This window comes from Sinohyriopsis cumingii, chromosome 6 (genome assembly GCF_028554795.1).
Source record: "Sinohyriopsis cumingii isolate HCF-2022 chromosome 6, ASM2855479v2, whole genome shotgun sequence".
Classification (NCBI taxonomy): Eukaryota; Metazoa; Mollusca; class Bivalvia; order Unionida; family Unionidae; genus Sinohyriopsis; species Sinohyriopsis cumingii.
Genome location: NC_142966.1, coordinates 61463243 through 61487958, shown reverse-complemented (window position 1 = coordinate 61487958; position 24716 = coordinate 61463243). Strand labels below are relative to the sequence as shown.

The 24716-nt window shown below is 33.3% G+C and overlaps 1 protein-coding gene and 1 long non-coding RNA gene across 3 annotated transcripts in view; both read right to left on the bottom strand.

Moving 5' to 3' along the window:
• The window catches only part of LOC149797062 (scavenger receptor cysteine-rich type 1 protein M130-like), a 156887-nt gene that overhangs the window by 89594 nt on the left and 42577 nt on the right, over positions 1–24716 (bottom strand). For both annotated transcript variants that reach the window (XM_089961740.1, XM_089961741.1), the window contains 5 exons: positions 19299–19471; positions 10764–10911; positions 10103–10263; positions 9467–9617; positions 4511–4659 (listed from right to left, as the gene is read on the bottom strand). In XM_089961740.1, coding sequence (XP_089817866.1) covers positions 4511–4659; positions 9467–9617; positions 10103–10263; positions 10764–10911; positions 19299–19471 — 782 coding nt within the window. The remainder of the gene's footprint in view (positions 1–4510; positions 4660–9466; positions 9618–10102; positions 10264–10763; positions 10912–19298; positions 19472–24716) is intronic.
• LOC149797063 (uncharacterized) lies at positions 20123–22911 on the bottom strand. Its single transcript, XR_016421769.1, has 2 exons — positions 21098–22911; positions 20123–20462 (listed from the first exon to the last, which is right to left on the bottom strand). It is a non-coding gene; the product is annotated as an uncharacterized LOC149797063 (long non-coding RNA).

Genomic DNA, 24716 nt, shown 5'->3' with positions numbered 1-24716 from the left:
TTATACAAACAGCGGATAAGTACAACTAATACCCTTGTGTTTGAACGTTTAATATATGGATGGAAAACATTAAAAGTAAAAATGAAAACTTACTACACTACCAACTCTGGGAATGAAATAAAAACAAATTTTTTAAAGATGCAAGACGACTCACGTGTTCCTGCATCACCATATCATGAGGTAAATGCCTCCTATAGTGTTGCAAAGAAATGTATTTTCCTATCTACGATCTTCATAGTATGATGTCCATCTATTTTGAGTATTTCCCAGAATTCACTTGCACATGCCAAAACCCGAGACGTTATTAGTATCAAGGCACATAATGGACTGACGTGATCTTTCGAACTAGTCTTTTGAACCTGTCTCTCCGTCTTAGTCCAAATAGTATTCATTTTTTGCTTCTGGATACTGCTTCCACCTCGGTAGCCACTTTCAAGCATCGGAAACATATGGCAGTCTTTGAAAAGTGTATGGTTTGCACATGATGTCTTCAAACATGCACCTTGAGCTACTCCCGATGATTATTATAGTGAGCTTGATCGTATTCGTTAAATTTAACACTGTTACGACTCTATGGTCTTAAACTAAGTAAAAGAAAGAGCGAGAACCAATTGTAAAATGAGAAAAAATATTTAATCTCACTACAATAAAATGCGAAAACTTATAAAAGAACTTAAAGTAATGTGAATTAATTCCAAATAGTCATGAAAGTTCTATCACAAATCCCAAAGTTTTTTGAATGAATTCCAGCGGTGTTCGGAATGAATTCCAATTTTTAATGTTCTGATGTGTCAGTAGTCTCGAATGTTTTAATGTGCCAACGGTTTTGATGTGTTATAATGATATAATCCAAACTATTCTCGAAAGAATTTACAATAATCCCAAAAGAGTGATGTAGTCCGAAAATAGTATTGATCACTTTTCAGTTCCTGTGAATAATTTAAATACATAAATTAAATAATCTCAACTCAACACACCTAAATTTGATTTCAGTAACTGATGCTAACACGTGATCTTGGTCGGAAACTGTGTATTGTGACACTTCTCTAGCACAGCTATGGGTAACATAGGCTTTCCACTACTTTTATAGTGTTTCACTGCAATCTTGCCAACGTGTGGCAACTACGGATATTTTGAATTTGTGTTTTACATATACAATGAAATGTTAGTTGCTTTATCATCATTTGTGCACACTTGTTCATAACACAAACGAAATTTGTAATAAATTAAGCACAGGATGCTTGAAACTTTATGTAGTACTAAGAGACCTGTGTATCTATATTCATTCTCAGCCTCAAGCAACAATTCTGTCAAATATATTTACACTTTGTAGTTCAGGTTTGTATTACAATTCTATACTATAACCGTTTCCTGTGTTAATTGGCAGTTTTCACCCGATGTGAAAATCCAACAAGCTGTTAAGATTACTTTGAAGGCCAGTCTGGCTTTAGATATCATCAGAAAATCGCCAGCAAAAGGCACGTATATTATTTGTTTCGAGCCAGCATGGGATCATTGATATGTACGTTATCAAAATTAATTCAGAGCTACTTTAGGCACACGCGCTTTGGAATAAATAAAATACCCCAATACGTCTATTTTCTGATGATATGGTGTTATAAAGGGTACCATTCATCTGTATAACAAAACATATTGAATACCTATCAGCAATCACTCTAAAATTTTAAACTTGAAATATCCTCTTTGTATAATTTATATGCAATCCCTGCTCTCTAGGATTTGTCAGAAGCATTATTACAATCTATACAAAGCAAGAAAGGTATTCATTTGGTGACATTTTATTTATTTTTTCATGTTTATTACTGTTTGACGAATGAAACTGTTATCATTTTTATATGATTTTGTATGAATCCCAATAGACAAACACTAAAGGGTCATGTGCAAACACCTAGAGCTATGGCTTTGTAATTATCTTCATTACTGGTATTGCTTTTTTAAAATAAAAACAACTTGAAGTAAAATAAGATGTCCTCCATAAATCCTGGAGACAAAACGACATATTATAAGTATGTATAAGTCCTTAATAATTGCCATTTCATTTAATACGAGATAGTAATGCAGGTCATTTTGCAACCGAAGTACGATAGATTTTGTTTCTTCAACACCAGTATGGTTATTATAGATAACGGCAGTAGATATTGATTTGATAAATTCAGAATATTTAATTTGTAAGTGTTGGTTTAAAATAAGGTATGAAAATCAGTAAAATTGGCCATTGTTGTCCAGAGTTTTAAACCGTACAGTGATTGACGTTTCTGGATTTCAATATACTTAAATTCTGCAATTTAAAAAGCCACCAATATTCACGCCAATCTGCATTCTAGTGTTAAATCCATTTGGGAATTGCCTTATAATATTGCGATTCTTTAAAAGCTAAACCTTTTGACATTTGTTCATATAAATATGCAATTTGTGTAAAAAAAAGATCGGTCGAAAAGGTTGCTCTTAATTAATTACAAGGTTATGAAACTAGTCTTTCGAGTGCGTTACAGTCGTCTTCATGGCAACGTTTTCTGTTCACAGTACTTATGTTGTGACTGTTTATGTCATGTACGTTTGCTTCAGCTATAGATTCCGTTTATTTGTCTCTTGAAAAGAAAAAGAAAATAATATACACTAAATGAAAACTAGCATCGGCCATTCCTGGAATTTATACCTAGCAGTATATTTCAGTTTGTAAAATGAAATGGAGTTATCTTTCTATTTGATCTTTATGTCTTATAATCGTGTAGTGTTGATGTCCTAATTCTCCTGTTTAGTCTCATTTTTTTTGTTTATTCATATATTACGTAATTGTCCCATTTATGTGTTTAATTTTCTATACATTCATGTATTCGTATTCTCATTGATTATATTTAAAATCTCATATTAATTCAAACATTCCTGGTCATCATTTTATCCTTCTCATCACGACAAAAACTTCAGGAATGTTTGTCTAAAAATCATTATCTTTCTTTAAATGATAATAGCATTATATAATTAAGTATAATGTTGCACAGGAATGATTCATTTTGGAGTAAGATTCAAATTTTTTTGAAGGCCATGAAACGGTATGACAAAGAGATTCATTTTTTTTTCTTCGTTTTATTAAGCATTGTTCTCTACGAAGATTACTATTCTGGAGTGAGTTATGGTTATTTTACTGTTACTTTCTTATAAATTCTTGTCAGACAATAGGCTCAAGCATGCTCATTAAATATGTTTTGCATGAAATATTATTGACATAAGAAAAACAATAATATTTACAACTTTCCTTTGCAAGGAGTCTAATCGCTCACAAGATGAACGGTCGAACATTTATTTTCAAACTTTGTTTATATCATGGGGATGAGAAGAAAAACCAATAACTTCCGTTCATTACAACTATGCAAGTAATAGCATTAACATTGTAAAACCTGACCGTGTATAAATGTCATGACAAAGATGCAAGCTAAGCATTAATTTCCTTTCATCTATTTAGACATGTGTAACTATACCTTATTTTGTCTGCAAGTTTCATTACTAATAAAACATTGTTTCCTTCTTTGAAATATTCATTTTGCTTATTCAGCCGTTCGTTTCGCTTGTTCATCCAATCGGATTGACTAGAACACTACGATTTCACAGTCAGGCCACACATTATATTGCGAGAAGAGGCAACAGGCTACAAAGGGGAGGTAGAATGTGAAGGCTTTTTATCTCTGTTTGTTAAACAATTACGTCCCCATAGCAAAATGTGATCACAGTACTGCATCCAGTCTATAAACAGAGACGTAAATACAAGCAACACATGCCCTAAACTTTCACCACTGCAGTTATATTATATCACGGAGATAGTGAGACCAACGGCTCAAATTCTCTCTTCATTGTCCTACACACATTTCCACCGAATAACCAGTGCATGGTCACCGCTTTGACACGGTCAATTATTACGTACGTAAATTATATTCGAATACGAAATTATACTCTATATATCGAAACAGGGAGTGGATTAGTACTTAGAGTTAGAGTTTGTCTACAACTGACCTTCCTGAATCGGAGACGTCAGGACTGTTAAAACATATCGTTCGATGGAAGTGGAATCAGTATTTTAGCAAGTGTAAGAAACGAAAACCATATTCATAAAAGAGACGCAGACATGCAGACATAATTATTTGGTGTGTTCCAATTTTACTGAAGAAAATATTTTAAAAGGAAAATCAAATATTCGTCTTTACTATACTACAGTATTCCTTATTAAATGATAAGATGTTATAGAATTGTGAAAGCTTTGGTTGTAAAATCAATTACCGTAATTGAATTACCACAGGGCCATGACATATTGTCTATCTTCAGTTACTCCCATGCAAGGTGAATTAACTACATTTTTGTTAGGATAATCGTTTGTGATTATGACAGGAATTTAAACGTATTATACGATTATTTGTTCCCTTACTGTCTTGGATTGCGTTTTAGGGTTAATGTGGTAGACATGGAAGATATGTAGCTTAATAGAAAGATAAAAATGTACCGGAACAGTTAAGGTAAGGTGCATAACTATTGCAGGAATAAGTGTATCTTCCTTGCTTGCATTCGGCAATATCTGATTCCGTTCCGCGACAGCTTAATGTGGTATTTGAGATTTTCACAGATCCGTCTTGATTGTAAAATTTTGGATACCTGAAACGTTGCAAAAGTGTGGAGCATTAGTGGGTGAATGTAGAGCTTGGATTCAATTTATAATGTACGCTGGGTGAAAACACCTCCAAATATCCACTGAATAAAATGAACAATTTATGTGATGGAGATGTTCCAAAATGGATTTGTAAAGAATTTCGAATTCCAAATGACCGAAATCGCTCACATGTTGTTCAATTTAAGATTCTGAATTTTCAAAGGAGTATTTTATTTCAAATGTTTATATCAATGTAATGATATTAATTTTCCTCTCTTTGGAAAAATATTCGGATGTTTCCATTGCGCTTATATAGATTAAACATGAGCATTTCCATTTTTGAGTCTATGCAAAATGTATGTATGGTTAATTGCACAAGTGAGGAAATCTGCAAATTGAAACATTGATTTCTTAACATCACAATAAACGAATAATTGTCATCTTTTATTCATTCAGAGTACCAGAGTAGCAGCACAATTTGTAATTCTAATTACGTATGCAAAACGTAGCTTGAGTCTAAACATAGTCTAATATAGTATAAAAATGCTGGCTCATCATGATTTTGATTACATATAAAAATAAGTCATCTTATGACCTTGTTGACCATTTATATGCATCTCTAGGACATGCGATTCCAATGTACATGCATTTTCAGGATTTTGTTGGCATATTTGATCCTTACTGAGAGAAGCGTACAGCAGCATGAGAAAGAACAACCCAACAATATAAGGCCCCGGTTTCCATTGTCACGTATTATACAACTACGTCGACAGATATAGCTCTTCAAACAAAAGCATACTCAATCATTCCATTCCATTTATTTAACTTTCATCTTCACCAATATGAGATAATGATTTTTGCATCCTTACACTTATATGTGATATTACTTGTCATTTTACAGAACTTTTGTGTGGACCGATCTGGTCACTGCATCTAATGTGTAGGGAAACATATGTTCCCAACACCTTGTATTGAACGTAAGTATCTATTACATTTTGTACAGAAGATCTAAAACTTTGGCCACATTCACATTTGCACCAGACTACAAATTTGTTGTAATATATTTTTAGCTGGAAGATCCCTTGAGTATTATTTTTCTTTTCGTCCTGGTCTGTCGAAGTGATTTTTTATTTATTTCAACATTCGATCTTTTTTCTGTTATAAAACATTGGTGTGTCTTCACTTTTTCATAGATTTTATTTCCAGGTCTGAAATTACGTGCATTATGATTTTATGTTTCTCCGATTGATAATTGGTCCGTTTGATCTTATGCAGGCCCAGCGCATCTCTATGATAAAAGTACGACAGTCATTAGAAGGTTTTCAACAACTTTTGATGCACAGAGCATTCAATATAAGGCACCATTTAAATCATTGCATTTATACCTAAATTGAGACTTCATAATATCTTTCTTATGGTATTTAGAGAATATTGTTTTTGCAATGGTTGCGGCGCTCTATAACATAGCATATACCTCAGTGGGTTTTTAAACATGTACGTATCGGAATGTATTTACTTTTGAAGCAATATTTGAGAAATTCCTAAAGTATATAAGACATTCACTAATCTTCATCATGAAACAAAACTATTTTTAGGAGAATCAAAAAAATGTAAACTACTTTTTAATTCTTGACCATCTCTGAATGTTCGGTAAAAGAAATTTGCCGTTAATCCATTATACAATTTTGTAAAGAGCCTCTATTAAGGAAAAAAATTACGATCTTTGGTTAAATTGGAGCCCTTTTTCTGAATTCTTGTAACAAAATGAGTGCGTTAAGTTTGTATTATCATAGTTCTTCTACCACAGTTTCATAATTTTGGTACACAAATGTGTGCCAGGATAATAGCAAATTCTATATTTTGTGTCAGAAATTATATTTTTCCCAGTTGTTTTAACTTTTATATTTATTTTCTAAATGTATCTAACAACATTTTTTTATTTGTGCCTCTGTGTCATTTATATAACACTCTGCATTGTGTTGAGGCTATTTACAGTTTAAAGTTGATGATTTATTAGGAGGGCTGGCAGCTTCTCTTTTTCTTGCTTCAGAACGGCCTTGATAAGAGTACATTTTTGTTTTGCGTTGCCCCGAGGTCATACCAGTGACTTGTATAAATACTAAAAAACATTTTATTGATAGTCATTTCGGTGTCACCCCCTTTGATGGTGTCACCCACTGCGGTCCGCATCCCCCGCACCCACCTAGTGACGCCTCAGCGGTCATACGCTTCTGTTTTGGATATAAATTAGCATCGAAATCGCTGTATGTGTTATCTGTGAAGTATTCTTCAACAAGATTCTTGGATTTGGTAAATGAAACTGTAATTGGTCTGACACGTTCCGCTGACTCAAATGCACTTCATAAAAATCAGTCTTGATTTGCTCTGTAACCATTTCCTTGAGACAGCTATGATGATTATGTACTAATTTATTTTGTAACGGTCGACGTCCATTCCTAAGCATATTTCGCAGGAATATAATCTCAGTGAAACTTCAAGTAAGCATAGTAAGCTGGTAGACCTGAAAATATGTGGTGGCACTTCTTGTTAAAGTTTCAAACGCTGTTTGCGTGCGCCAGGCACCACTTCATTTCATTAAATTGCACCTGATATGTGTGTTCCGCGTTGCTTCCATGTTCCAGATTTTGGTCTGATGGGCTCTACAGAAAATCTAGTTTGGAAAGTTATACACTTTACCCGAAGGTATATTTACTGGAAATTCCCAATTTGGCTGGAAGATTCGAAAATAATATGCAGTAATGTCTGAGTTTAATGTAGAAACAAAATCGTACATGTAGAAGACATAGATGTGCAGAAGGGATTGTGTTCATTCTGTCTATAACATATTCGTCTCAGTATGAGCATTTTTTACCTTGGAAAGTTTTATTTTTGCGCATCGTCTGTATCAAAAATATTCTTCTTATCTGCAGTGTAAATTTATGGAATAGGATATCTGTTTTTATTTGACTGAGGATCGAGCCTTGTTTCTAATAGATATTTCTCTCTCATCGGACTCCATCCAAATCAAAGATCAAAGTCGTATAACCATCCATGACTATTCATATTCTAAATATGCATTATGCGATGAAATTAGATTTGAAAACTTCAGTATTTCTGAAGAAAAATAAAACATTTAATACAGTAGATTGAGATGCACAGCTTTAAATCATTCATTTCCAGTGAGTTTCGTCATGACACATTTGCACAATATGTGATATGTGTTTAACTTGGTACCTAAAACATAGCTTTTGTTTGTGGACATTTATTTAAGTCTTTAATATTGACTAATACTTTAATGATCTGACACCAATAAAAATTTCTAAGTTTACTGGATATTTTGCTCACATTTTCAATCATTCGAAATAGAAATTTGCCCGCCAAAACGCCCTTATTAAAACAAAATTCCACTTTGTTTAGCAATATGTTTATATTGGGGATTTCCAACATAGAACATCAATCGTGGATATATATAATAATTGCTGTATTTAATCACATGACCGTAAACTGCAATCACATTTCCATATCTACAGAACATAGTTTTGAAGCTATACATTGTCATTACCTTAGCTGTAGCAACCACTGTTTTTCAAAGCATATATGCATTAAACATTATTTAATATTTACAATTAAATTTTTAGTGTAAATTGTATATTAAAAGCTATATTGTAAGCTTAACCTTTGACACTAAATGTGGAACTTTTCCAAATATATTCGGCTGTTTAGCAGTTATACAAGGATTTATATTGCACAATTATGATTTCGGTTCTCATGTTTTCTTTCAGAAATGTGACAAAAATAATCTTCCGTCGTTGTTAGATAGAAAAATGCTACCCTTGGGATCATACCTTTGCGTGAAACATACTACTATGCCTGGTGTCTGACACAAAATTCTGACCCGCGGGTGTAATATTCCTATTCTATTTAGACGTATACGAACGTTTCCATTAATCCTACCTCATACACGGCTGACATCCTACCTAGCATGACGTTGCAATATCGTTTGTATTTGTGAATAGCTACTCTGGCCTTTTTCATGACGTCGTCACATACATGCGCGCATTTGTTTGATATTGTCCATTGTTTCATGTCAGAACCTCACTTATCTGTTTTAATCATATTATTAGATTACACTGATATCGCAAGTGAAAACCATATTGTGTACGACCATCATAAAGACTCTAGACACATGCAATGGATTCTTTGTCATTAAGATACTCCCACTGTACCAGTTTGGCGTTGATTTGCTTCAAGTTCCACATTATTTGACATAGAAATGTGAAAATGTTTCTTAGCGATATGTATCGATGTGAAATAGGAAAATGCCATCCTCAGGGTCATAATTCGTAAGCAGCAGCAGATTCTAGTCTGATGCATTTAAATCTTATTGAAATATTTTGGACAGCTTTATAAAAACAAAAGAACGAAACATATTCCAATCAGTTATTGGGAGAAATTACTCTTGGTGTTTATCTTGTTTTATGAGAATATTTTGAATTTTACATCAACGAGATCGGCTTATTTTTCCATGTTATCATACCTATTGGCATTAACACATACCCCGTACCCCTTAGAGCAACAATCATGAGTTTCCGAAACCTCGATTTAGTGCCTATGTGGAACAATAAGATTAGAAGGAAATCCACTATGCACGATTTATGCTTCTTGAAATGAAGATATTATCATTTGCGCATATTCGAATACTTCTTACGCTAACGTTTCGCAGCGGATATTTTGAAAATGGTACCCGATCGTTTTCTAATATTCAATATACTTTTATATTAGCTTAACCTAGTTTATTAGTGAAACACATACCAGTAAGACGTGTTAAAATGTAGAATATGACACACTGCTCTGGCTTCATTTTCATGAATATTATATCCACATATAGTCTGCCAGTCATTTCCAATTTGCACGTACCCCTCGTTTCGATAGCGTCCTCCATACAGTCTCACCCTCTCATGACCTGCATATTTTAAAGAAGCAAATATTGACCAGGTATAAGTTTAAAGAAATATATGGGATGGAAATAGGTAATCGTTCCGTCTAAATATGTTTTCACACACACACACACACACACACACACACACACACACACACACACACGCACACACATACATACATACATATATACATACATACATACACATGAAAAGACAAAAGTATCATCAAGTAGCTCACGCGAATAAAAGTCATTGTGCATCTTTGTGAACTTCCAGCCAATTTATGATTTATTGTAAATAAACGAGGGAGAGAATAGACTGACACAATATTAGAGTATATCCTTAATCCACATCGCAAAATTAGAATTAGCTTTTTCATTGAACTGATTCAGTGTCATTTAAATGGAGTATACGCATGTTCGCTTAAATGCATTTTCTAATTGTAGAGAAAATATCATTGCTATTTAACGAAGATGTATAGATATAACCGTCACCGAACATTACTTACAATCTATTCCAACGTCTTGGCTGTGTGAACAACTGTTATTACCCCATGTGAGTGAAGGACATTCATATAGTGTAGCCTCCGTCCCATTACATGATAAGTTGTTTAGCCATATCTGCCCCGTTCCCGAGCCGTAGCGATTCGACGTATATAGCTGAATGGAACTATAATGTTAACGTAGGATGGCGTTATTCTTATAGTCATATTATTATAAAACACTGAATATTAGATGCTGGAAAAGGACTGCATAAATATTCCACATACTGAAATTTTTCCTTAGTGGTTCATACAGTCGAAAGGTAGCACTCACCCCCACTCCATTAATAATGCCATAAATACTGCATGATCTTTGGTCTTGAGACTGAAATATATTTACGCTGATTCTGACCTTGACATCTCATATTTGATGTTTTAATGAGTATAAATTAGATCATCAAAAGATTACGAAATATACTTGCAATAACCATATGCCAACTTTACCTCATTCTGTCCACAAGGTCATAAAATACAAGTTTCTACAATTGCTTTAAGTGTTTTCCCAAAATATTTTCAGACCTATATCACCTATAATTGAGGAAAAACAGTGAATTAATCGTTTCGTTCAAAGAATGTATATCATACGCCATCTATTGTCTATATGTATCGATCAAATACTTTTTTTTACCTTGTTTCGTAGCCCAACATATAGCAAATAACTCGAACTTCTCTATAGTCAAATCCACTGATGCAAACTGTTCCCCATACGCCATTATGATACACTTCAACCCGGCCTTCGAGTTCACTGTTCCCACCAACTAGTCGTATGTCACTTTCTAAAATATGAGACGAAATTCAGAGTAATGCTACTATGGTATAATACTATTATTACAAAATGGCTTGAGATTTTAAACATAAGTAAGAGATTTACAAAACAAAAGCATCAAACTTAATATAATTCTAAAGTGTAAGAAAAGTAGTAACATAACACACTATTGATTTTAATTAAATGTCCTGAAATTATGCTGAAACGCTAGAATTTTTTAAATATTTATTGATTTGTAATATATTCCGTGAACTAAAAGCAAACGTGTTCAACGACAGATACAAACATATACGTATGTAAGGTTTATTAAATCAAGGTGTTAGAAATGTTGTTTTATTTGTTAAATGACCGCACTTGTCGTACTTGTCAACCTTGTGTGTAACATGTTCACTTTAAATATTTAAACTAGGAATTATTAAGGTTTCTTATAACAAATGACTGAAATGTAATAATACATGCGTGTTTCGTTATCATTTCCATGTGAACTTTAAGAAAAAAGAAATATATATTAATCATGACAATAAGGCATTTTTATTCTTCAAATTCTTTATTTCCACTTCTAATCATACTGTCAAGTCCCTAGTATATGTGCTAGTCCTGATATTTGTTTTAGACATCGGAGCAATTATGCGTAATAAGTATATAGGGCCACATTTGATGTATTTTGTAACAAAATACCGTCACAGCCTGCAAGGCAAGACTTTGGCTTGGTTATGTTTGATGGTTCTCAGCACTGCAATATAAGAAGATTATATCGTCTCAAGGCAATTTGAATAAAATGTCTTGCCCAGAGACAAACAAAGATAAATGAGTCCGGTTCATCTGATAGTAAGATCGGAATGCACACCCATCTGTTTTTGAGTCTCCTTGCTAAACACTGAACCAATGCAGCTATTTGTCGAATTTTAAACAATTCATATGTGCCTTAAAATGTGTATGACTTTATTTACTTTTAGAGTAGCAGCCTTGCTTTGCAGCAAGCACAAAATGTAATTATACGTCTATTTTGAAAACCTTGGCTTTTTTTACTATGGACAAATGTTCTCCACCCACAACTGTAAACAAGAGCATTCGGCATCAATAATTCTGGGATGATATATCGACTTTAGACTTAAATTATATCAAAGTGAAATAAGAAAACCCATACAAGTGTGAAATTAAAAATCTCGTGAAGATGATGCAATTAGCTTAATTCAATGAAAATTACATGTTGTAAAAGCATTTTAGAACCATGCAAACCAAAAATGAACACTATGTTTTGACATGATGTACCTTTTTAATTCTAGATCTGTCGTTAAATTAATTTGGGGTTTAGAGAGGGGTGCTCATTCTACGTCAATATGTGCTTCTAGATTACATGGTTGTTTGCTTGGCAGCAGTGGAACACGGAAGTTTTGCATAATTTTATTTTATTTTGTTTTTATCTGACGACTTTATTTTTAAGAAGAATCAGGACATTTGTTATTGATTTGTTGTAGTCTTTATTTCAAGGCGAGAATATAATTATGTGCCATTCTATTATATACCTATGTGATCAATATTTTTCTATATAGACCTGATTATTATTAAATAGATGGCATTGTAGATGATCTTATAAGGGGTTATACTAATTAGTTGACCGTGTCCGTTTGACATGTATTTCAGATATAGAAAATGATAGGCAAATGTTGTGTCCCCGTGGCGGTTGTATGGTTCTGTTACAACGGCCTTTTGCTGTCAAACATGCTGAATAAAGCAGCAAGGAACTGTACGGACAAAACTGATTGCTCAGTACCCATCAATATGGCGGTATTTGTTTATCCTGTTATTCATTTGTGAAGGCAAAAGTATCACTGTTTTAAAAAATGCTTCAGATTAATTATTAAATTTAGTAATTTCTTGTTATGACTTCTGTGATTACTCAAGAGACGTAATGAAATCATTTGCAGATAAGTAGCTTTACTTTTAAATGGCCAGTTGCCAAACAGTATTTGCAGTAATTTACTCCACTATTGAGAGGTGAGATTTCCCTGTGAGCATCTATTTCTGGTGCGAGGTAACAGTATATTTTAGTATATAGAACATTAAATACATATAACTTTAAATAAAAGTACACGTGTTGTATATCCGGCTATCATGTGGACACAAGAGTAGCATTTTCACTAACATTGATGTCCACGGAAAAGTCAATGAGAAACGAATGTTTATCCTTCTTTAGTCGTCTTCATACTAGTACAACTTTCAACTTAGTATATGCTTGTACATAGTAGTAAAGCTCGACATAATACTATTTTCGACTTGATTATCCGAAACAGTTGAAGGTAGGTATAATTTAACTTCGTCTTGAAATGGGTTAATATGTTTCTCGGTCTTTCAGCGATCAAAATATAAATAGAATAGTTCATTAGAGAAGTGAGTTTGCAGTCGTTTAAATTCAGCTGCCCGAGGTCAAGGAAAAAATTGCAACGGATTTCTTGGTCAGGGTAAAAAATCTTTGGTACGTTATTTGAATTTACGTATATGTGCGTTTATATATTTTAATCATTACATTTTCGATTAAGTGCAATTGGTTATGGAACTGTATTTCTCAACGAAATCATTCAATGATTAGTAGCTCATACATAAACGTAGTGACGGTACTTTATTGAAGCATGAGCTTATTTAGCAAAGAAACCCTTCTCAAACATTTTAAGGATATCTCATATATTCTCACCTGTAAGTTTTAGTAATTAGAAATGTGAATAAGTGTGTGAATTTGGTGTTTGAGTCCTGTGTCGTGTTACATAGAATGAATATCGATCAACAGTTTAGAATTGTGCACTGATAAATCATAACAATGTGAAGTAAGAAAACCCCTACATTCTCTGAATGCATTGTCCTTAATATGGTTAAGGTTGTATGTGAAATCATGACATTGTAGAACCTTTCAGTGACAGTATCTGTTGTATTAAGGTAGATGGAAATATGTGGAAACAGCTACATTCAGCCCAAGTGGCACATTATATTCAACATTATATCTTTCCGCCGGATTTTAAATGTAAATGTAGGGACTTGTGCAGGGGACTCATTTCCCACTATTCACTTCGTTTAGGACCGTCGTTTCCTACAGTATTAAGATATTGTAGCTATTTGTATTTTCCTTTAAAAAGTGTCTTAATTTACATATTCAGGAGACTCATATGATGTATAGCCACACTATTCATCTCGTCTCTTTTGTTTACATTTCCATTTTTAATGGGGCATACTAGCATTTTGGGACGTCAAGAAAAGACAATCATATGATTTTACCCGGATCTTTTACAGTTTAATTGAAGACTTATTAAGAAAATATTGAAAAATGTCCATCTCTACCGCCGTGAATGCCATGTTTTGTTATCAAAACTGTATGTGAAAATGATACCACGCTTCATTTGCATGTCAGTACAAAGCGAGCCTAAGATGTTACATGGTAAAATTGACCGACCTTATACGTGACAAAACATATATTACAGTGTGCTGTAAAATCTATCATCATTACAAAATAAATATTTTTCAAATATTCGATGACGATTCTTGCATTTGATTCATCTCTCGTGTATGACGATTAAATAAAAGATCTCCAAACATGCGATCAGCTCAATTCTTTTAAAACAAATCTTGTTAGACCAGTACACCAGTAGGTCACTGTACATGTATTATGTATGGAATCCAGTTAGGGCCTATCACTCCATCGCAAAAGTGTGTAGTTTTCGACCGTGCGAAGCAGCGATGAGACGGGTCGATGCGTTGGATCTATGGTAATCTTATCGCATAGCTTCATCACTCCATCGCATCATCGCGGCATGCATAGGGGATGAGAATAAACTATAAATCATGCGGTCACTAGATCAACCAGGATAAAGATATTTAGATGAATAAATACAGGAATAATAGTAATTAGCGCAATAAACAAAGTTCACAAGTACAACATATTCAGGGCTTACGTTTACCAATAAATTACTTAGCTATCACCCCCACGCACCCCCATCCCCACACCCCCCATATATATATATATATATATATATATATATATATATATATATATATATATATATATATATATATATATATATTAAAAAAGAACACTCGTGAATAGATGAAGCTATTCGTTATAAGTACGTCAGTGTGCAACTATATTTTCCCCTTAAGTTGTATATGTAAAATGACTTTATAGTGCAATGCTTTTAATGCAGACGTATGTCCTTGTGGAAATAGTTATTATTGAAATAGTTTCTTATCAATTCATCAAGGGACACCATTTTGTAAATTTGCTAAACGTCACATGGTTTGTAGTTTATTCTCGTCCCGTGTGCAAAATGCGATGACACGATGGAGCGATGAAATTACTATCGATCCATCGCATCGCTTCAATCGATCCATCGCATTGTTCCTACGTTCGATATCATCGCTTCATAACTTCATCGCATCATCGTATCGCTTCTTCACTCCATCGCCTATTAAACTACAAATCAGTTTGTGTTGCGCATGATCACTAGAGATTTAAGTATTGTAGAGTCAAGAAACTTATCGCGTTGATATTATTGGGTACTTCGGTGGAGAGGACAAAATTGAGGGCCGCCGGGTGAGGGGTGCGGCTTGACATATGAGTCCACTTGTTACAACATATATAGTCAATTTAAAACGGCACTTGAGGCGTCTGTGATAATTAAGACAAAACTAAAAAATAATGTCCACTGTGCATTTCAGGTAGGTACTACCTATATCTAAATATAATTCAGCATGTAGAAAAGCATCACAGTAGCATGTACAATCAATGTCTCGTTTCAAGCTATGAACTATAAAGTCGTTTTACATTTACAACTTACGGGAAAATATAACAGCATATTGATGTAATTATACCGAATAGCTCCACCTACACACCAGTGTTACCTCTAATTTTAATTTTTCATGATAGGTAAGCAAATTATAGGTAAACTTTAGCCATGAATATGTTGCAATTGTGAACTTATAACAGGTGAAAAGGAGGATAAATGCAAGGTCTTGGATGTCGAAGAATGTAACAGAGGGAAGTAAATAATCGCAATGATATTTCTTGTATTAATTCGTAATTAAAAGACTATATAAAATACTTGTAAATCTTTTTAATTTTTGGAAGTGCGTCCTAATATTGAATATTATTGTAATTGTGTTACATGTATGGAATAAATCTTTAAAAAGTTGTATAGAGAGGTGTCTTTCCGTTGTGATATATTGGCTATGAATTATTTGTTAGGAAAATCATTTAATCCGCTTCATCGCTGAATTCATGAGCATGCCACTCAGAACGTGTAAAATTATTTGAATAACATATTATGTGTGCAGTTTGCAGAGACGCTGTACCCAGATTTATGTTGGATCATGAAGGTGTAGAAGCAATAGCAAAACAGTGTCCTTAAAAAGTTTTTGTTTCAATAAGGAACAAAGCTATTGAGTACATAGTGATAGCTATGACAAAATTCCAACCAACTTTCTTGATTATATAGAAACCATAATTCAGGATATGTAATGTTGCAAATTTTTGTAGCTATTTTCGCAGTATATTCTGCTGGAATGAACGTCACACGTAACCATTAACATGAACGTATGAACCATGTTTGTAATAAATTCTAATCTAGCTATGGTTCACCTCTCTTGTTTAGAGGCATGAGTGAATTTTAATTAGAGTCAGTTTGGATAACGGTGAGAGAGAGATATGTTAACATAAGGTCAAATAGCGGAAGAAAACAATGCTGAGACCAACCGGAGCAAAAATTTGGGAACTCTTAAGCCATTTTAAATAGGTTTCACAAACAATAGTATCCATGAATAGTTATTAATAAAGGCGACCTAGAGAGACTTATTCTTATCTTGATGGGAGTGTTAAAATAAGGTTGCTCCTGATTGGCTAAGTTAAAGGAGGGTGTGTGATTCCCATAATCCAGTGTATAAAGTAATTTCTCTTGCTTAATTCAATAGTTCAAGTTTGTCTGCCGAAAGGGAATTCTGAGAAACTCTGTGAAATTAACTGATTTTTCTCTTTAAATAAATCGTCCAGGGACACGGGTCTTAAAGAGCGAATCTGGAATGGGCACAAATATTAGTCTCAATCACAGACAATATGTTCATTAATGTAGGTCTGTAATTATCTGTTGAATTTATTCATTTTAATTTCATTCTTCATTTGTTTCGTTCAGACGTTAATCGTTCATTCGATTTGAATGTTATATGGTTCGTGTATTATAAGAATGGTATACGATAATTCATCGATAATGTGTTCTGATTTAGTGGCTTGTGTGTAATAGAAGTCGTTTAACGTAGGCATTTCGTGCATCGCTCTGACACGAAATGCAAGAATTAATTTATCTGTCTCAAACGATGTATCATGCATGCTAAGAATTAATTTTTCTATGTCTGGAAATACATGTAAATGAATCGCTAATTAGCAAGTAATGCAGTTAAGACAAGATGTAAAGTCCATTAATTCATTTCTGTAATTAAGTTGCGAATTCCCTTGACCGAGAAAATAGAATTAGGTTGACCGACATCATTCAGCTGGTAATTTACAGCCGTATTAGTTCAGTTCTGTTGAATCATGATATGACGAAATCTGATGTAAAATATGTTGGGATATTATTCGATCCAAGAAGAAACAAATATTGCGTACTATATTTTATTTAAAGAAACAATTAGCTATATACCTACCCTCTTCTTGAGTGTTTGATGTATGTAAGCATAGTGTCTATGTATATATCAAACTCCTACCCTTTTCTTTGTTGGATACTATATATCGTGTGTGTTTGGATAGTAACCAACAAGCGGAAACTGGATTGTACATGTGGTGTATTTGGATTTTAGAACAAAAATTAGGTGTTGGATTGTATTGATAATGTTTTAGGACAGTAATAAAAAAGACGGGTGCTTGATTGTATAGGTGTTGTGTTTGGATTTTATATGAACATTTTATCATTATCATTCTAATATGACATTATAAACACTGTTAACCTTACAATACCATCCCAATATTAAACTTATGGACCATTTTAACTCAGGAGTTTCTGTTTGACCACATATCGCCTCCAACATGTTAATCCACGCGCTTACATTAATTCCCATTGACTCCAAATAACTTCATATTAATTCCATGAACTCTTCTGGCACTCACCAGTTCCACAAGGATTAATTGGATTTTACAATTGCAATAATTACAAATAGCAACTACTTAATTTTACTACCAACTTGCTTAAATTTAATTTACCTAACATCCTTATTCTATTCCTAATACTGATATCGATGTCATTCATGTATAATCCTAAATGAAAAGAGAAGCAACACCGGTGAGTGGGTATTGGTAACAAGTATGTCAATGTGCAGTTATATTTTTCCCTTAAATAGTGCATAACTTTAAATGAGACATAGATTGTAAATGCTACTGAGATACCTTTCAACAAGGTGAATTCTAATCAAAGACAGGACTACCTGAAGTGTACTTTGGACTTTATATGCATTACAGTTCCCCCAGTCGTCTTAACCCAAGACGTGGCATGTGCCGCTTCAAACGGCTATAACTGCTACAAAGTATAGTTGATACTCATTAACCTCAGCTGATTCCACTCATTACAAAGAACACTTTGAAATTGTTGCAACATTAGGAAAAACGTCCTGTCATCTCAATCATCTCCATTCATCAATATCTTATATTGATTTAATTAATGTGAATAAAAATAGAAACTCAAAACAAAAAGCAATCAACTAAAAATATGCAAAAGTTGATTGTGAATTGCCACAAAGGCACATAACTACATTTTGTAGCGGACATAGTCGGCAGGGATGTGAGGAGTTAATACACAGGTCAATACACAGTTGCTTGTAGTCAGTCTTAACTCCGTTAAATGGGAAAATATGCATATTTGAATGTGATATAAATATGTATAGTATCTTCGCCGTATGAATAATTTATTCATTCTAAGTTGAGTCGTGTGTGTGTCATGCCGGAATTTTCATGAACAGTTTAAGAAATAAATTATCTTACCATTCTGAAATATGGTATATATAAGCCAGAAGTATTATGTTTAGCAATAAATTAGTGACCTCAACCATCCGGTGGAGTTTTGTTACAGAAGCAGTGTGATACAGGTCTGTGATGGAATCAATGTACCCAGCCAAAGAATGACATTTTGTCGAACATCTGTTATAACAATAATTAAGGACCGATATTAACGTTCATTATTGAACGTTCTTTGTTGTGATGAAATTGCTGATTTATTTTAATGTACAAAATGGTGTAAATTTGATAGAGAGCATCTGCAACCTCACTACGACACACTGCGTCATCTATACATCTATACAGACATATTCAATATGTATCACCAACAGAGTTGTTTGATGTAATGGCTTTTTGTATTAAAAAAAAATTCGCCTTACCTCGTCGGCAACTAACACCAATGTCATTGCTGTGGCTGCTATGGTTAGCCATGAACACAGATGTGCAACAATGTATAATGTTCGTCTCTAGTCCTGTACTTCTATAATTGTCACACTCATACGTCGGACCAGAACCTTGCCCCCAAAAAGCATTATAAAATATTCTGTCGTAACTGAAAGAAAATAGTGTATAGCTTTGGTCAAAATGTATTATAGTAGAAAAGAAACCTTCATAAATAAATACGCAATTGAAATTATATTGTTGAATCTACAAAGAGATTTTTAAACAATGCAGCAGTGAAAAATATATCTTAAAGTAAGTGACCGTGTTTCATATTGTTATGATACGTTCAAGTTCATTTAAATCACATTTAAAAACAGATAAAATTCACGATAAGATATAATCTCAAAGTCCTTCAAATAAAACTCCAATATAAAAAAAAATATTAGTTTTCATTAAACAAATACAAATATCGTTGGAAACATGTTCTTTGTGGTTTTATTGCGTGTCCTCGTTAATGTATTGATTTTTACAGCTTTGTGCACCTTTACGTGATGATTATATGATTGAATTGACCAGTATATTGTCCAATATTACGAAGTGCCTTCATGTCAGATCAGATGAGTTAGCCATACTAGCTGTCAGGTACACCCTACGGTATTATAACTGATACCGAAGAAAGACGGACAATTAAAAGATTAAATAGCACCGAGCCCCGAGCTAGCAAGGCCGTCAGTCTAGGTGTATAAAATATAAAAGTAATAAGGTTAAGAGTAGAACAATTTAATAAACTATATCACGGTATTCAACAATCACAGGACAATTTTTAAACGCAATTTATTTTAATCAATAGAAAGAGCTATTCTAAGTGCTAGTTAGTTCATCACGCGAAATTAAAGGTGAGATTGTTTCCTTCCCGTGTTCCTTATATGTTACTCATCTGTAACTTCCGTCTAGTATCCCTTTGTATGTACTTCCGGTACCATTGATTCCGTTCTCCATACCCTGCGCCTTCGCACAACTGTCTATTTCCACGTGCTCTCCACGTCGACAACTCCCTATTCTCTCAGAAATTCGCCTTCAGCACAGCAGTCTATTTTCACGTCTCCCCACGTCTACTTCTCTAATCTTTGGGTGGCGACCTATCCCACCCGAAAAGCTTCCTGTGGATTAGAAGGGAGTACAATTTTGTCTCCTTGCTCAATCACACGAGAATTAAAACACATTCACAGAACTTTCGTCGACATAATGGCAATTCAATCATTAGGTCAACTCACACACTCACATATAAATATTCCACACAGGCTTGTTCTCTAATAAGGGCTATAACAACAACAATAATATCATGTCTTCTGATACATACACACATATCCCTGATTCTCGATATAGTAAACTATCAACATCAATGACATTTCTACGCATTACCTACCTTAGAAATTATAAAGACACATACAAATATAAAATGCCTAATTATATGTGCACATGCCAACAATGCCAAATTGTGCATAATTCACACTACATAATCAAATACAAACAAGTACAATTTCTAACACAAAGTACTATTAAATTTAGTTATGCACCACGATGCAACATCGTAGCAAATTTCACCATCCACTTCGATCCTATCCTAACAACTACGTACATTAATCTTGAATATTAATAATTCGCTATAAGCATGCTGATAATTCAGCTATACATATAAGCTTATATTTCTACTAAATTAAAAGAACATAATAACATATAAATCAAATATCAGCTAGGTAGGAAAGTGAGAAAGATTCGGACGAAGATATTTTACCTCAGAAGCCTTTGTTCCGAATCTCTTCTGAATTTCCTAGAACTCCTTTTCACGCTCTTTTTAACGAGTGCTCAATTTGCTCTCTGAGTACGTGACGTTTCTTTAGTCACTTCCAAAACTCTACTGATTCTTCCAAACTGAATGTAACATGATAATGTTTGGCTGTGTGATAAACCTGACCCAAAATTTGACAATCTTAGTTCTAATGGATACCGGTGGACTCTTTGAAAACTGTCTGGGGTAGTTGCACTGATATGTTATAATGGGGGTTTTTCCGGTCACAAATCCTAAGCCGACCGGTGACATCTAGGGCTGATTGAAAAACAAACATAGTCTCTCACTACCGTGGCAAGGTTCCCTTTGAATTAACCGCAAACTTGACTGTGACTAAATCACGGACATGCAGTTTCTTTGTTTCAGAATCGGTGTTAAGTCCTAATAGTATATAACACGTGTTGACATTACCCAAAGTACTTTGAACTGCGAATTATATCAGAAGACATATATAAACATGAGGCAGGAATTGTTAGCAAATTTTCAAACACAACGTGACACTAGCTATACATTTTGTAGGTGATGTACGGTTACCAGTCATGTGCCAATGACGATACGATGGTGGCTAGTATCGCGTAAAGATGGCACATAATTTGTTAGAAAGGCATAGCGAAAAAGTGATGTGAATCTTTCACTACATGGCTTCTAATCCCTACTGTTAATCGCATTTCGCAAAGACAGCAATCAGTGTTATCGACGAATGCATTATGTCTTGAAAAAGGCTATGACCAAGTACTGAGTACTTTTTTAGTGCTTAAGGAGTATTTTTAAACAGAAATAGAACACGAGTAACTTTATAATTAAAGTAACTGACCATTATCAAAAGACTCATACTTAGTGTCTTTACTGCGAACCAAGATTGTGTTGTTTTATTCAGCTTTATATCTTTTTGCAACACGAAAGAAATTTCATATCAAGGACATGTCTCGATATTAAAGGCTTGGTATGTGAATCAATCAGTTACACTTCTTGGTTCCATTGCTTGACCATTTCATAATGCTTTTAAACATCAACTGCACAAGACTTCCGGAGGAATCATCAGAACCACTCAGGGGTTTCATAAGGGAGCAATCTTATTAAATAGTATATAATTGTAATACCGAAATTAATGGATTTAATCTTATCATATTTTAATTGAAAATTACTTTCAACATAAATTAATCAAAAATTACTTTTAATACAATTTAGAGAAAATTTCAGTCGTATTACTTGTACTAAAAAATTGTGGTAATATATACAGAAACGTTACAAATGACTATACTACATGATTCATGTGTACTTTTCAACAAAATAAGTATCTCGACTTGAGATAAGTAGTTCGTGATCTAACTCAAAAGGAAATGGAAAGGATGGATGGGAATGTTTACAATTCCCTCGAAAAATAAGCGCGGGTCTGGGAATTTTGCACACTTAAAATATTACCCTATATAATAATTTGTAGACAGAATACTATATATAATTTTGATAAGTAGTTACAATTAGACTCCATCACTACAACCAGCAGCACTATTATCAACAATATTTGTAATGATCATTATTTATATAATAAGTAGACCATTAGATAGATAATATAAGCTAATGTTCTGCTTCTTCTTTTTTCTTTCTTCTTCTTCTTCTTTTTCTTCTTCTTCTTCTTCTTCTTCTTCTTCTTCTTCTTCTCATTGTTATTATTATAGCTGTCTGAGATGAGTTATTTTGCCTCTTTGTCATATATTCGTTCAATTATCTGATGATCTTAAAATTGCAGTTTAATGATAGTCCAGATCAAGAAACATGAGCGTTGAGCACTAAAGAGTACATTATTCATATACTAAGTATAAACGGTTTCATTTCAAAACCATTGTGTGTATCTACAACTTTAATAATTGATCTTTTGACCTCTATATCAGAAACGTGTAGTTCGTTCAAGGCAAATCGTTTATCATATATATGTATGGTTAAGGTTAAAAACTAATTTATGATGTAGAAGCTAAAATGAAGGCATGTGGGGTGTGATAATATCTTTGATTTTGATCCAGCTAATTTTTCACTGATGAATAGCCTGCTTTATTGGACGATGTTGATATTTTTCCAAACAATATAATCTACTGTGTATATTTCAATGACACCATTTACGCATTCACTTCATTTTTAAACTGGTTTAATTTCACTGCAATACAGGATTCCAGAGTACCACCCATCTATAAATATGTACATTATGCCTTAAACTTTAATCTCGCATTATTTAGCATAGATATGCAAACTTTGAAACCCTGCTATAGCGCGTTTTGTAATAATAGGATTGCAATTATAACATGATCTTAGCGTGACATTTCATATAATTTTCAGAACATGAATTAATATATAATAAATTTGAAGGTACGAAAAATAATGTGTCGATAATTACCTATTACCTTGGTGAAGAGCTCGTGTATGAATTTCAACATAACACAATCGTAGCGTGGTTCCCGAAAATATACAGGAATTTCATCAATTTCTTGAAGTACTGCAAAGGTTATGTGCCAAAATAAGCAAGAGTTTGATTCTATAATTTGGCAAGATGTGTTGTATTCTTGACTTTCCTGAAGAAACGTGTGTTTGATGATTGCGTCTTTCTTTATATGGATCAAGATTTTAAACATTTTCATTTGTGAACATTCAGTTAAAATGTCTCAGTTGTCAATCACAAAACTTTGCTTCTGTCATATTTTTGAAGATATCTGCTCATTAAAAAAGCTGTTAAGTGCTAGTCTTATCATTATTGAGACAATACAAATAAAGCAACCAGTCCTCCATCTTTCTTCAGTGCATTCAGTGCATTCTGTGTACAATTGTTGCACAAAAGCAAAATGTTTCTCATTCAAAGTTAATAATCAATAATTGAAGTAATTGCTAATCATCAAGTCAATCTCACTTCTGAAGTTTGTTCAAATTATTAATTAATGATTTATACAGAATAGTATTATCAGGCAAAAGGCACGTAATCAGTTCATCAGTGAATAGTATCATGCATTCTCAACGAAAATAACCCCGTTATCTCTTATATGATTATATATATATATATATATATATATATATATATATATATATATATATATATATATATATATATATATATATATATATATATATATATATATATATATATATATATATATATAATTTAACTTCCCAGTGAATCCGACGCCTAATTAACAGATGACATAATCTGCTTAGCATTGTAAAATCTTAAAGTTAGAACTAACTGATATCGTCTTTATTGTGCTTACATTGATGTGGCATGTACTGATTTTCGTAAATCAATAAATTGCTCTCTGTTTAATGGATCGGAAGTGTAGTATGGTATGATAATTAACATTCGTCTCATTTTTTCGTATTTATTTATTTATTTTATAAATACTCGGTTTTATGCAGAAGAACTATTTTAGTTTTTTAATGCTTGCACATGCTATTTGGCTACTAAACTTTAAACCCAAGTGCTTTCTTATCAACGACGTATGAGCTTAGAACAACAAGGATACTGAATTCTAAAAATGTGGGAGTGCGGCAACGATCGACGTTTCATACATCGATCCCGAGTTTAGGC